Raw genomic sequence first — 16,055 nt, forward strand, 5'->3', positions numbered from 1 at the left:
CTGCTAGTGAAATGTCGTTATAGTTATAGCTATCGTTGAATTTAAAAAAACAATTTTTTTCTAAAAATATATGTGAGAATAGGACTTTTTATATCAAATTATTATAAGATCGATATTTTATTTTTTAAAAGTAACTATTGCTTTTATATATTTTATTAATATTTTTAACTTTATTTTATTGTATAGATAGAAAAAATCGACATTTTTTCTTCAAAAACAATAATTCTTAAGCTGAAAATTTTTATTCTTGAATTTATGATCTGTTTATTCAATATTAATTTTGTTTAATTATATATAAAAAAAGTCATGAAGCTTTGAGTGTAACATATTTGCCACGATATGTTTCATGTATATTACTTCATGCTCGACGGGATACTAATTATGAAGGTTTATACATATGTATATAGATCGCGCGCACTCTTCATCCCTCTCTCTCTCTCTCTCTCTCTCTGCTTTCTCTCCTTATTTCAACATAGATGCGCTAGATTAGGCGGACCGGCTGGGAGATCCGTCGTTATTCCGCTTGATTATCGGCCCGGCACCGAATTAGCGTCCTTAGTATCATCCTCCGTTCTCGCTCACTCTCTTCCTCTGATCCTATCCTCTTACTTTCTTTGTAGCTCCCTCTTTCTTTGTTCACTTTATTTACCTCGAAGCTCGGTCTTTCGTTGCATCCTCTTTTACGCTTGCGAACCATCTAGTCTCCCTTTCTCTCCTCCCTTTCCTCTTCTCCATCCTTCAGACCCCTTTCTCTACGGTGGCACAATCTCGTGGCTAGTCAAGCGTGTAAGAGGTTGCTTGCTTTTTCTAATCTAGCTGCTGCGATAGAGAGTTGGGCACGATCGACGTTCTAAGCAGCAATTTACATGTAAGCTGCCACCCCCGTATCCCTCACGCCCGGTTGTAATTATGTTCGCATCGGGGGATAATCGTCGCCTGTCTTTACCGGAAGATGTATAATCATGTGGCGATGTAGGCTCTACCCTTTCTCGAATCTGCCTCAGTTATCGATGATTCTATCAGTCACCGGACACGTTATTATTGATCACAGAAGAGAAAAAAGAAAAAATGATCGAGCAACAATAGTATATTAGATCTTCATTTAAATTTTACAAACTAAGAGATATTTTTATCATTTTAAAGCTTATATATAAAAATATATATAATTTGTTGGTTGATATCACTCAATAGACGAGAAAAGTTATATTCCAGTGTTGTCCCTTGTAAATCTCTTGTTAAATTAGAATGATTTACACAAAGAACGAGAGAACCTCAATGAATGGGATATTGTCAGGAAACGATGAGGCATTTAAAAAAAAAAATCTAAATGTCTTTGAGATTGTCTTGCGATCGCTTTGCATGAAATACGTTACAGGAAGTAGGCGAGGCTCGTTTATCCTCATTTCGAGCTGTATCACACCTTCTCAGTCATATTCTATATATTCATCAAGACGATTATCGGTCTCTGATAATTGAACGTCTTAGAATTGACGTCGTTCACGGCGACCTCGCCTCACGGCGGTCTGCTGTCAAACTTTTTCCGCGAGACACTGTAATATCGCTATCTACCTACAATTACGCCGTAATTAAGAACGGCGAGGGGCGATAATTAAAGATTAAGATACTTGCCAGCCGAGGAGGAGCGCCTGCAGAAGTGACAACATCGCCGCAAGCAAAGCAGCTCGGCGATATTAAACTCCGCCTGGTACGAACTACGCTGTGTCGGTGTAAAGTCAACCATTGACTACTTGCGGATAATCGCTGCGCCTCGTGCCTACGTTAGCGCCGGGACGCAATAAAATGTAAGATAAAATAGACGCAGCAGACAATAAATAAAAGAAGCCAATTTATAATAAAAGCGATAATAATAAACAAAATTTCAGAGCTTCTTTTACACGTTATATATTCTATTGTACATTATATCTTTTATGAAATTTAAGAGAGAGCAACAGAGAGAATCTTAACTAATTATATATATAAAATTTTAAATATTTCTTCTTGATCGATTCAACATCGGCTTTAATTATAAAAAATTTATAAATACATTTTAGAAAATATTAATAAATTTATAAATTGATATTTATAGTTTTGTTTATTTAATAAACGTGAATTTAATTCGACGCTGTTTTTTATAGCTTTTATCACATTTTATCCTATTATAAATGCGAAATTTACAATTTTGGTAGGTGAAAATAATATGAGTGAAGCACATACGTGGTTAGAAAATAATTAAAGCTTATATCTTCCCTATTATAATAAGGAAATATTTTGGTGGCATATTCGCGGTAACATCGGTTCGATCAGTTTGTATAATCAAAATACATAAATGTGAACAATAATTAGTTATCTCATAAATCGATATCAATAAACACGTTCTTTCTCTTTTCTCGTTCGTTTCACTTGTCTTTTTCTCTGCCTTTTAACAGTTTATGCGCGTCTCTATTTGTTAAATATTATCAAGACTATATTTTCTAAAAAATTATAATATTTATCAAAAAAATCGCGAGATATATCTAATGCTACTTAATAATGAAAGATAAAAGTTGAATAAAATAATTAATGTCATAATTTCAATTTCTGTAATAAGGGGATAATAATTCTATGATTTGAATTATAAGGAGATTTTAAAATTAAATATAGGCAATATTATTAATATATATTATTCTTTTTAATATTTTTTATACATAAAAAAATTCGAAAATTTTCTCGTTAAAATATACACAAGTTATAAATATTATAAATATCAGATGGTTTTTAATAATTTGTAAATGTTTTCGTTGATATTAACAGAACGCTGTTCTGTGCCAAAATATCTTCTTATGAGACGAGCCTCGGCTCATGTTACATGAAGCTGTACTACTTTCACCCGTTAATGAGTAAGTTGCGAAGGAGTTATTTAATCGTTACAGCGAATAATGCGAAGCGTATAAATGGGGCGCGGACGAAGAAACAAAACTCCGCTCTTGTGAACAATGGGTTCGTTAACAGCGGTGTTTCATTACGAAAACAAATTTTCTGGATGCTTTGCAATCATCGAGTCATTCAACTCAACGCGACGTTTTGACGGCGCGACGGATGCTCGCGAATGCGAAGTTGTCGATACTTCTGTCAGTACCATTGCGCTGCCGTGATTTGTTAAAGTTTCGCCGAAGAGACGCGAATGCTATTCCGATCGTGTACACGGCGTCTCTCCGAACAGATATTTTAATATTTATTGCAAATTAACTTTAAGTTTTTCTTTAAAGGAGAAACTTCAGACTTTTCTCCGCATATTCCCGCATTCGTAACGATTTCAAGTTTCAGTTTTTTCATCTTATTATCTCTTATATATTGGTACAATTATGAAACTGTAAACTTTCCGAAATTCTAACAGATTTGGTTTGCAGTGAAAATTTCGCAACAAAGTTTTTCCATCGGCGAAACGTTATATTACACGCATCGAGCAAAATTTCAACCCAATGTGAAAAATGGAAACGTTTGTTAAGCAAACATTATTTAGTTCTCGTGTAACTTGCCCTTTGTAACTCGGTCACCGTCGGTGTTATTTTATTGTCCGACACGTCGCGCTTGTCCACTAACTTCCTAAAACGCTCTTGTTCATAAAATTGGTACGTAGATGGATCGCGCGTTCAGCGAGAGAGAGAGAGAGAGAGAGAGAGAGAGAGAGAGAACGAGAACCGAAGGTAGTGTAAATCGAGCTTACAATCCAATCAGACAGTCCCCGACTCTGTCTCTCTTTCGAGCGCTCGAAGGTTCGTCAGACGCTCGAGGGAAGAAAGCGATGCCGAAAGCGAGAGAAAGAAGAAGACTACCGAGGCGACAGGATGTGTATATATGTATGTGTGTGTGTGTGTGTGTGTGTATGCGCGTTTGAGAGGAGAAGGATGGTAGCGGCTCTGAGTGACGATCAAGAAGAGGGTGGATAGTAAGGCAGAAGCGGCAGGGCCGCAGAAATAGCCTCGGGGGTGGTTTAAGTGAGGGACGGCATATAGCTGCAGCGGGGGAGAAAGGAAGAGTAGTTGGTGATCCTCGCGAGGGTGGGAGAGCGGCAGGGGACACGCAGATATTTCCGAGTACATTTTTGATGGGATTTTTAAATGAGCTCCAATTGCGTTAAACGCTACGGCTCTCGACTTAAGGCAAGATTTCCTTAAACGACGTTTCAGCCTCTCAGAGCCTCGGCGCTGTCTCGTTCCGGAATGAAAATTACCGGAGGTCGGCTTCGTCCTCTCTCCTTACATCTTACGCCCGTTCTTATTTTTTCTCTCTCTCTCTCTCCCTCTCTCTTTTTACCTTCGTCGTCGCTTACGGTTATTTATTGCATGCGTTGGAATATTAGTGACATCAGTTAGCTCCTGGATAATTATGCAGATATGATTTACAGAATCAAAGTATAGTTCTGTCAAAGCACAGTTTCGCGGAATAATTGTGGACTTTTTCGACATTATAGTTTTGTGAATGGTTTTAAATTTTTATTAAGGAGAAACTAATTTGAAAAATATATCAAAGAAGAATAAATGTATATATCAATTTCTCTTATATCTCTGCTGGCTGGAACATTTTATATATCAGATTTAAGATTGCTTGCGAGAGCCCGATAAATGTCAGATTGCGCGTCTTACACAGAGGAGTCGAGTATAAATTGTATATAAATTACGGAGAGCTGGGACAAATTAAAGCACGATCGTAAGATTGTTACGTCCGCAATTAACAAGTTATTCGCTATAACCTGTAATGATTTTTAAAGTAAAGATATTTATCGCGATACGTCGGATAAATCGAGAAGAAAAATATAGAGAGAGTGTACGTAATAATTTTATAAAAATCTATTAAATGAAAATTTTGCATAAAGTCAATTATGTGCGCGAGATACGCGAGTAAGAATGAAGTAAGGTAGAAAGATAAGACGAAATAAATTGCAGCGAGTTTAAGCGTGCTTTTACGGCGACGATGAGACATGTCTTAAAAATAAGATAGGATAGAAGCATCTTCTATAGTAAAGATACATTTATATCATCCGAGAATTAGAAATAATTTAGAGAGAAAAATTTAGAGATGAATCATTTAATTATTAATTTTAAAAAATCGCGGGATTCATAAAACTTGCTAGATTTTACACCGTGAAGTAAGTAACCAAACATGTATTATTTCCAAGAATAAGTAGATGTTGTCGTGAAAAAGAATTTATCCGAAAAATATTCTAAACATTGCATGTATCGCTATATAAAATTTCTACACATCTATAAAATGCGATACCAATTATTTTGCGGGTGCAAACAATGATGTACTTTTTCCATAAAATCGCAAACACGTCGGCTTTGAAAGAAATCGCTGAATCCTATATGAAATGTATACGATACGAACAACGAGGATCGTCGGAGTGAGTGCACTAAACACAGCTCGAGAGCAGTTAACGGCCACTTATCGAATTAGAAGTTTAACCGTGCCACGTAATTTCGCGGCGGTAAGAACGTAATTGGCACTTAATCCCTTTAACGGGACGTTAACACGTAGCGACGACCCTTGGATGATATCCCCCGTTATTATTACGCGTAACGATGCATCCGCCGGTGACGGTCGTATGGAAGTCCTAAAGACTAGTCGCTTTCGAAAGTATCGACGTGCACATATTTCCGCTGACGCCATCGTCACGTTTACGCGGCATCTCCGCCGAAGCGGAGTAACATTGCAGCTGCTTCGACGAGAGAAGGCGAGAGAAATGGAAATAGAGAGAGAGAGGGAGAGAGCCTGTAATGCGCTATGAAGATTCAATTTTGCAGCGTTTGCCGGCACGTGCGGCGCGTTAATCTCACGATGCTTAAGCGATGAATCGTCGTGCAAATTGTCGCGCACCCAACCCTCCCGTCCGGCACAATTTTGCGTCTGGTTGCACTTGTGCGACACGTCCGATCACAGCAAGCGCCATAATGAGCTTGCTCGGGCTACTTTGTTTCGCGATAATGAACGGGAGCGTAGTTGCATTGTGCCATCGCACATCGTATATGATTGACATAATTGCAATTATTGTCGTGAAAAATCGACAGCTATATGAAATCAATTGACTTTTTCTTTAATTAATAATACGAAGAATTTTATATAAATTTTTCTTAACTATTACACGTTGATTAATCTTCTCGCGGAACGATATTTAATTAACTAAACCGTGATAATTTTCTTTATTATATTGCAATTGTGTGTGTTAATTAATAATTCAATTATTATGAAATAACAATTAATACCCCACGATTGAGATTAATAATCAAATTAATCTCAATTATTATTATTATTATTTTTAATTATTGGATTTTTAGTTATACGTACACATACATATAAATATATATGTATCTATAAAAATTAATTTATTTGCAATACTATTTCATGACTGAAATTGTATATCATTACGTAATAAATATACTGCAGTGAAACATCATTTAAGTTTCATATAAATTTTCAAACCATATTTTTTCGTAAGTTTTGTTGTCGTTAATCGGAAAGCATTTGTTGTGTCGTTATTGCGGGCAATATATGTAAATCTTGAAGACATTTGTCTCTCGTCGTATGCGTCGAACGAGAGAACACTCTGAGAAATTATACTACTCTCAACGAGCAACGAGTGCGGAAGAGATAATGAGCGCTTTTCCCTCGCTCGCAGAACGAGTTGCACACATCTGGCGCTCTATTTGAAAACTTTTGTATTATACCAAGCCGTCAGTCATACAAAATGCAACGCCGCTCTCATTGCGAAAGATGCAAACATAAACATCGCCGATAAAAAGAAATATGTACGCGATGAATACGCGATAGCCTCGTGTTTAACTTTCAATATAGCGCGCGCACTGATTTTATCGATAAAATATTTCAAAATCAATGAATATTTTGATAAAAAATATCGGTCACTTTGTTAAAAATATCGGTCAATTTCGAATAAGCTTTTCAAGTAAATCTGATCCGATTTTCTCCAACATAGTCAAATATAAAATGATCTCTCAAATAAATACGACAAAATTTATATAGTGTTTTTTTACGAAACGCACTAAAAGCGTATTAAAAGCAACGTAAAAATTCGTGCAATTTTCTTGATTAAATTTTTTAAATTTAAATGCTTTGCATTATTTTTTTTATTGCATCAATTTTTTTAGTCAACATAATTAATAATATTATATATGATGTATAAATTAAATATCATCCATTATTATATACCTATATATATATGTGTATATAAAAATATTTACATATATCTATATATACACGTAATAATAGATGATAATGCATTAATGCAACTGACAGATCAGATTTGTAAGTTTCATTTATGAAATAACTAACAATAACTAAAGAAAAATTCTTAACAGCTGTATCACAGTGTACTATCAACCACTCGAGGTTGATGCCTTTGTTTATCAAGACTAACATCTATAAATAGATCGCTGTTTACCTGCTAAGTTCATCGTTCCGCCTCGATCGGTCCAACCATAACGAGCCTACAGTTCCGTCAGGAAAAAAAACCTTGGTCGAGTTACCGGCTCCAACGATAGTCACAGATAGTGTCAACCCTTGGCTGCGGGTGCGAAAGCGCGCGACGATGGGGGGACGATGACGAGTCAGCGGTCCAAACTCTCAAAAACTCTTGGTCGTAGAAGAGGAAAAAAATCCGTCCGAAATGCAAGTCGTTGCGCGAATGAGCGCGTCCGAATCACCGGCTACGTGTTTTCTTACAGGAGTTTGGCGCGCGACTGTGCTACTGGGGCCAACCCCGGCCGCCATCAACCCTCTTATGGCTCTGTGTCCCTACGCTGCTCCTCCGATCCCTCCACGTCGTCCTCGTTCCGTCTTCGTTTTGCATCCCTTGCGCGCTCGTTCTCTCCCTCTCTCCTCTCTCTATCTCTCTCTCTCTCTCTCCCCTATTTCGCGCCGCTCCACATCGCGCCCCACCACCTTCATCCCCCACTAAAACGTCGAGCGTGACAATCCTTCTCTATTTTCCTTACACCCTTCGGCATACTTCCTTTTTTCGCCCACGGTGCCGTCCTCTTCTCTCTCTCTCCTTTCTTCGGGTCTCTGATTTTCCTTCTTTTTTTTCCTCGCAGTCTCTCTGTTCCGTCTCTGTCGTTCTCTCTGCCTATACCCCTTCTCCTAGTTTCTCGTCTCGTTTTATCCTTCAGCCTCGTAGAGCTTCATTACGACACCTTTTCCCCCGTGAGCAGTTTCATCCCCTTCGTCGCGACCGTCTCGCTTCGACGCCTTTGACCACTCAGGGGGTTATCCCGCCGGGTCTCTGCTTTCTCTCGTTTCTTCAGCACTACCCCTCTCTTTCTCTCTCTCTCTCTCCGTTTTCCCTCCGTTTGCCCCATCCGTCATCCATCCCTGTCTCGCTCGTGACGATGCAACCCCTTTCTGTCCACCCCGTGCGCGGAATCACCACCGACATGGACCGACGCTTAGCGCCGGCGCGCGCGCCACGATTCAAAACTGCGGTTAGAAGGGGTCGTCGGAGATAAGGATGCGTCCTAAATATAGCGACGTGGTGCTTAAGATACCCTCCCTCCGCCACCTAGTTCCCTCCGAGATCCTTACGAACGCCTCTCTTAGTCGCGCTCAGAATTTCACGATTTCTTTCGCTGCCATAATGGTCGCGTACTCGCTCTCTTCTGTCTGTCGGAGATGAAAGGAGATTGATATACACTCCTAGAAAATCTTTCCCGACAACAAACCGCAAGTAGACTTTGTGGAATCTCTTGATTATACAATGCTCTTTTTTTCCGGAGAAAGCAATCATTGAAATTGATTCAACCGCGACGAATTTAATTATTATATAATTTTGATTGAGAATATAGAAATTATGAAAATTATAACTATATCAATCAAACATACACAGTTCGATTATGCAGAAATTTATTTCTCTGTATTTATCGAAAAAGAGCTCATTAAAATCACATCGTTCCGAATCTTTTGAACCGAAACGCGCGGAACGTCGCTTTCGATCGCTCATCGAGGTCGATCGGAGAGAACAATATCTGTCTGTCAGCGTTACAGTTAATAAGAAACGCATATACGAGGCAACGTACGGGAGCAACGGGAATGAAGTATCAGCGTGCGCGCCGCGTCGCTGTCCTAGCTTGCGTATAAATAAGGACAGGCTAAGCCCCGTTCTGGCCTGTAATTACGACGGAACTAAGCCGGGTATTCCGTGGATCGGTGATCCTTCGTGCCTGGCGCGACGCCGAGAATCTCCGCCCGGCCGAAACCAATTTGGAATTAATGTAACGTCCTGCGGAATTAACGTCCTGCCGAACGGAAACGGTCTCTTGACGCGCGCGAAAAAATTCATAAGAGTGATCGCATCCGCAAAAATCGAGACTCGTAGCTTTTGTTTTACGCCGACGTGGATCGTGTCTGGATCTAGAACTTACTTGTTTTTTTTTTTTTTTTTTTTTTTATTATAATGAATTTTTATATATGATTTTTTCAAGTGCTCCATATTTTTTTAGAAACTTTTTCTCTCTACGCATAAAATAATATGCGACTTTTATAATCCTTATAGATTATGTGTACATTAAATAATTGATATGGATTTAAATTGACTTGCTTTCTCATTTTATTTTGAATATACATATATCGTATCGATATTTTAATGAAACAACATAGGACTCAAATTACAATTGCAATGATATTATTACACGTCAGCTGCTTTATTTTGGGCAACATATCTACTGATCATAGCCGATGACTTTTTTTAGTAAAAATATATACTTGGAATAAATTGTATTGTATACCTACTGCTAACAAATGTGAATCACGTCATTGACCCGCTTTATTGCACAGATTTGTATACACGAGCAGCACGAGATACATGCGGATTATTACCGTGGGATTAGGTTCTGTACGGGGTACATTAAATGAAAGGCGACACATCGTGGAAGTATAAGTATGCTGGTGGGTTATACTAACGTCTGACATTTATGTTCTGATCCGTTTTCTCGTATTTCTCGATCCGTCTAAAACACGTCGCGTATTACAAAAGTAATATAAACTAACGTGTAATCGACGATACTCTTAATTGTCTTTGCCGAGGCAAGGCGTTCCTTAGAACCGCCAATAAATCACAAATGTCGTCGCTGGTAATATAAATTAAATAATTTTCGTTGGTGAGAGATGATTGATCGTCTTATGAAATTTAATGAGAGGAAATTGTTGAAAATATAAAAGATTCTTTTTAGTAATGTTGCCAGTTATAAGAGATGAAAGAGACGGTATAGATTAACTTACTAAAATAATCGAGCAAGAAGTGATTCAAGTCGTTGTATCTCCTTGATGTTTGCTGAAAAATTTCAATTCTTTTTTATCGAGCACCAAACTCTCTTTCGGGCTTCGCCAATATAATTAAAAATAAATAATTTAAAAATTCAGTTGATGAGAAACATTCTAATGTCTTATAGTAATCGGACTCGCAAAAAGAGCTACGGAATAACGAGAGAAAATTACAAAATGTACTTTAAAATATCGAATAGACATTGCAGAAGGACGCGATCAATTATAATTACAAGTATTTGTAAGTACAGCATTTCCAGACAAAGGATAACGAGAATAGCGCTGTAAATGGATCCAATCTGTTCTTCATTAATTTTCGTCTTGTTAATCATTATCAAAACGAAAGCTCTCGGAAGAACGTAGATTCCCGACCGACCAGCCGGCCACAGTATATTAAAGCGTCGTGAACATCAAACGACCACTGAATTCACCAGATGGTCGAATAAGATGTCACGAATTAAAGCCATATCGCGTTCTAGTACGAAAGGTTTCCCTCCGCTACATAGCATTAGACTACTATTGTTTCATTCTCCCATGATACCGAAGCTACATTTTAGATGGTCGTTCATTTAATATCGTTGCATTCGTATTAATTCTCGATTTTAATAAAAATTGAAAAAAATCCTTCTTATTTTCTTATTTATTATTTTTTAAACGAAAAAGCGGAATTTTACAACAGATATCTGATAGTAATATTTGATAGCAATGTATTGAAATTATTTGCAAGTAGTAGGTATATAAATAAAATGATGATAGTTTGTATTAATTTTATTATAATATTATCTATTATGTATAATAATGTATAATACTGTTAATATCTTTTTTTTTTTTATTAGAGCGGAGTGTGTGTCGGAAAAGATTATATGCATTTTTTTAATAGCAGAATAATTATATCGAATAACAATAAAGAATGTTATAGTAATAATGAAACTTTGCATGTTTCGCGCAATTTAAACAAAAAAAAATAAAAATAAAGTGAAACAAATAATTAAATAGACACGCGGATTTCAATTAAAGTCTCGTCCTAAATTCGACATTCGAAGTACTTTCGAAGGACTTTCTCGAAGACGAAGAGTCACAAGCAAATGGGGGAAAGAAGGGTAGCGCAGGATGGTAGAAAGATTTAATTCGCTTTCGATTTGATTCGCCTCGAGGCAAACCATTGTTTCGACTGAACTGCGCGACAAAACGCGCGCAGAACCGACGACCGATGAAAATGAAATTAGGAATGCGAAAAGAGGGAGAGAAAAAAGAAAAGAGAAGAATGATCGAGAGTGAAAGAGAAAGGGAAGCGGAGGAAAAGAGAGGAGATAGTCGGGTGTGTACCAACCCCCTTATCCGATAGACCGACACGTACCTAAACCCTTTCCTCCCCCCGTTGACAGTTTACTCGCGGTTCGCTTGTCATCGGCAAAGATACAAAGATAATTGGTCATTGGGGTATGCCATCGCGCGCGGGGTGAAGCGAGATAGACGAAACCAAGTACTTTGAAGAGGACAGGCACTTTGAGCAGATTTGCTTTGGCCGTTGTTTCGGGCTTGTATTTTAGTTTAGATCAAAAGACTGACGCCACTGACCAATTCAGCCGTATCTAAGCTGTCGCCTCTCCGTTCTACCGTCGGCATCCTTTCTCGTTCTCTCTGTCTCGCCGTTTGTCGTGTGTTCGCGTTGTTATACAACCGGCTCCCTCTCTTTCCCTCTTTCTTTCTCTCTTTCTCACCCCGCGTTCATCGCCTTTGTCTTTTAATGATAGATTCTTTGACAAACTTGTAGTCTACTTGTCTTTAATGAGGATATAACGACAGCTTTCATTACGATAATATTTAAGCATCTGTGCTCGAGTCAAATCAAATTTAATTATGTTATGTTACGTTGATATAAGAATTAGTCAGTCAATTTTGCGCTATCGCGTCGAATAAAGCGGATCTACTTCCGTCTCAATCGTCTTTATATTTTTCTTTCCGCGTCTCCTCTACTTTTTCATATCGTAAGCTTAAATAAGGTTTATTGAAAAAAGTTCGTTACAAGCTCTTTAAAATTATTAGAAGCATTTTCTTCAAACATTGAATATTGAGATATAATATATTGAATATCGAGAGACGTTGCGATGCGTAACGTTAGATGTTTAGTATAAATACGTCAGAGAAATCATCGTGGAATTTTTCCTGCTCTTTACTTTCTGTGAATTTTATTTTATTATGTTTTAGAAATCTTTCCAACTCGTATACAACGTGAGGAAGGGGAAAAGATGGCGGCAAGATAATTCCGGACAAGCTGGAAGCGATGAAATCGGAGTGGCAGGTGGCATAATGGGCACGTATGGTCCGCATGATTTGCATACCAATGGTGAGTAATATAAATTACACATAATTACCTGGGCGTTCCGAGGGAGGTCCCGCTAATTTTATTCCACCCTATTTCCATTCCGCGATTGCGGCCATAGGCTCGGTGTGAACTTATTTAAATTACGCGAGAACAATTTTAACCATTAGATAAAATTCTGACACGAGTCAGACGGGCACCTCGGTATATATGAAAGCTCTTCTCGATTATCTATCTATATTATATATCTATCCCATATATATCCTATCTGATGGAATCGTTTTTGCGCGCGAAACATTGCGAAACATTCGGAGGATAAAAGAGCGCTCGTAAAACCGGACGGCGCCGTTTTCAGGCGCGAGGTTTATGTATTTCACTTTTCCCAATTAAAAAGTTATATAACCGCGTTGCGTTATTAGAATCGTATCGCGTACAGTATAATTATCAGATACGAATGCGATACTTAGGAATCGGAGGCGATGTATCTCGTTTATTGTTAACCATTTGCCGTCGCTTTTTTTCTCCGACGTCAGACGATACAGGCAATGCCGTCTCGTGGCGTTTAATTTTCCAAGTTTTTCCTCGAAATGGGTCTTGAAAGTTGTTCAGTTTCGCCAGAGCGAAAGGACGGAGGGGAGGGATAAGGGAAGGAAACAGGAGCAAGAGTAGATGAGATGCAGGGGGATGAAGAGGTGAAGGGCGCTAACTTAGGCGCCTCGATCCTTTTTAATGTTTATAGTTTCGAGACGCGCCCAACATGCGCCGTAAACATAGCGGCGGATTGCGCCTCTCGTATAGCGCGGAGATAATTAGAGAGAAATATCGCTTAAAATAAAGTTCAACCGCTGAAAAGCGAGAGAGGCTCGAACCCCTCTTTCTCTTTCTCACTCTCTCTCTCTCTCTGTCGTGAGAAATTCGCGATGCTTTCGCGATAGAAACAATCGAAACTTGGCTAATTGTTCGCCAACAAACTCGGCTTAGCGACTGCAGACTTCCTTGTAGATGAAACGTGATAACGGATATCTTTGTGGATTTTAGATTTGCGTATAAGCAAATTTCGAAATATCAGTAGTAAAACATTAGAAAAACGATGTAATTTAGATATTTATATCGTCACGAGAGAGACTTAATAATAATATTATTATTCAAGATATATTTGTTCTCTTGTATAATTTTTCTTATTCTCGACCAATTTCTTAAAGTCTCTAATGTTCGATAAAATTGTAGTTATTATTACAGTCGTCCCTGTGTTTGGTGCCAAAAATTATGAGTATGGTTACTTACTTTTAGATTATTTACGACAGAAAAAAATTTATTTGTTAATAAACAAGGCCCGGAAGAGTTCCGTTTAACAATATATTTATATATATGCGCACAAATTTCTGCGTAGACGTCTAAATACTCGTTTAACACTTTCCCTGCATGCAAAAAATCCAGGCAAAGGAAAGGATCCAAAAAACAAGAGATATATATGTATGACAAAAGATATACATTAAATGCGAAAATCAATAAAAGTCTTGACAGCAATTGACGTGGCGCAAATATGGGCCGCATTATAAGTCTGGTCAAATCCATTTAACTTTATCATGAATACCACGCCATTTATATATCAGACGCAAGGATGGCTCTGATATGTATCTTTCCAATTCTTTTAGATAAGGCTGTAGTGTGGCAAATTTGCATGGTGCTAGCAAGTGTCGTGGCACCGGCAAGGCAATTTCTACCAGGGATGTCAAACAATTAATTTGAATTCTTTCGGCGTCAAATTCGTCGAATCGCGATATATCTTTTCTGAATTTTTCCAGAAGACAAAAAAAAATGGTCTTATTATTTTTGCACGATAAATCGATCGGCGACATATCCTTATCGGTAGTATGTCTCTGGTCGACACGCTCGGTAATCGAGCGGAGGTGAAACCGAGCGTCGCTTTATCCCGAAAGTTTCGCAAAGGTTGTTTGGCACGAGGCGGCGCGGCACAAGGGGTGAATCCGGCCGACACTGATTTAGAAGCTATAAGTCAGCACCGACGCGCAATTACCCCCTTTCGCCTGTCAGAGAGCCGGTTCGAGCGCGGCTGCTTTCGCCGCGGGATGCTTACCGTGGGATTCGATCCCACGGGCTTATAGCTTTTGAAAATGGTGAAAAATGGCGAGAACTCCCGTCGCCGTTTGCCGGGCGACCTCGGCTCTCCTCCTCCTGTCTAAATGCAAACGTTATCACGACAATTTCGTTGTCAATCGTTAACCGCGCCTTAACGAGTAATCGATCGCCGATGCGATGCATGCGAAATTCGAGAAAGGAGGATATACTATATCGACGACCGATAGATAGCTGGAGAGAGAGAGAGAGAGAGAGAAAAAAGAAAAATGGAATTTCCCCGGTGCACTAGAAACTCGTCGAGGAACCGAGGAACCAATTTCTGCGAAGCAAAGTTCTATTTTGCTGCGCGCGTCAGTTTTGTTGCAGAGTAATACGACTTTAAGCAGTATATAACGATATTTTAGCGTTATTATTATTGGTGTATAAGTTGGATATTACATTTATACTTGAGTTTTCTAAATTAAAAATTTATTACTTTTTTTTACGTTTGAGCTAAATAAAATTTAAATATTTATTTTATACTAAGGCATAACGCAAGTAACTCACTGCTATTTATATATTTTTTATATTTTTGCTTAAATCATTGGTAATTTACGTAGGAGTGTGCTACACGAGCTGTTAATTTGTCGAATCAGTCAATCAATCAATTTTGGGTTATCACTGTAATGAATAAGCAAATTCATTCTTGCTAATTATCTTCACACTTTTCTCTTGAAATTTTTATATCGCTTCCTAGCGCAGGTTTCTCGCTAAAATGATTAATGACACGTTTGTCTCTTTAAATTTTTATTTAGTTTATTATTAAAAAAATATCGCATATCTTTAAGTATTCTTTCGAATTAAATTTTCAAATTCTCTTGCATAATATTTGATAAAGAAATCAGAAACACGTCATATTCAAAATTGATATGATAATCATTAAACAACTATTGACGATGCGATGCGGCGGGTAGGACGAGCTCATGCTAAATTCGGTCGAATAAGAGCTTGAGGTGAGGCCGTGAACGTCTCCGATGCATAGCGGACAGCCGCGCAAAGTAAAGGCTTTGACCGAGGCTCGATATGTAAATACATTTTGCGGCCTTCTCTGCAATGACGCCGGTAGCCACGTTACCGTCCTGCAGACGCGCTACGTAGTTCCCTATGGATTCTCTGTAACATCCGCATTCCAATACGTAGAGAACTATCTCGCGGAGCCCTAGAAGGATCGAACGGGACAGGAGCCAGGACCGCCACGTTATCCGGCTTTCCTGGCGACTGGATAACGGAAACACTTGCGGTCTGCACTCGCATGACTCGATATTACTATGTAATTCTATTCTACAAA

The 16,055-nt window shown here is 38.4% G+C and overlaps 1 protein-coding gene and 1 long non-coding RNA gene across 2 annotated transcripts in view; one reads left to right on the forward strand and one right to left on the reverse strand.

Annotated features, from left to right (window-relative positions):
* Nucleotides 1-7,719, reverse strand: part of LOC114932729 (uncharacterized) — a 42,855-nt gene extending 35,136 nt beyond the window's left edge. The window contains exon 1 of the long non-coding RNA XR_014924696.1: nucleotides 7,433-7,719. This is a non-coding gene — a long non-coding RNA (uncharacterized LOC114932729). The remainder of the gene's footprint in view (nucleotides 1-7,432) is intronic.
* Scgdelta (sarcoglycan delta) overlaps nucleotides 1-16,055 on the forward strand; it is a 299,973-nt gene that overhangs the window by 41,252 nt on the left and 242,666 nt on the right. The window contains 1 exon segment of the mRNA XM_085482904.1: nucleotides 12,514-12,652. Coding sequence (XP_085339030.1) covers nucleotides 12,626-12,652 — 27 coding nt within the window. The 5' untranslated portion in view covers nucleotides 12,514-12,625.

This window comes from Nylanderia fulva, unplaced genomic scaffold (genome assembly GCF_048542155.1).
Source record: "Nylanderia fulva isolate GAGA-0341 unplaced genomic scaffold, ASM4854215v1 Scaffold22, whole genome shotgun sequence".
In the NCBI taxonomy this organism is placed as follows: Eukaryota; Metazoa; Arthropoda; class Insecta; order Hymenoptera; family Formicidae; genus Nylanderia; species Nylanderia fulva.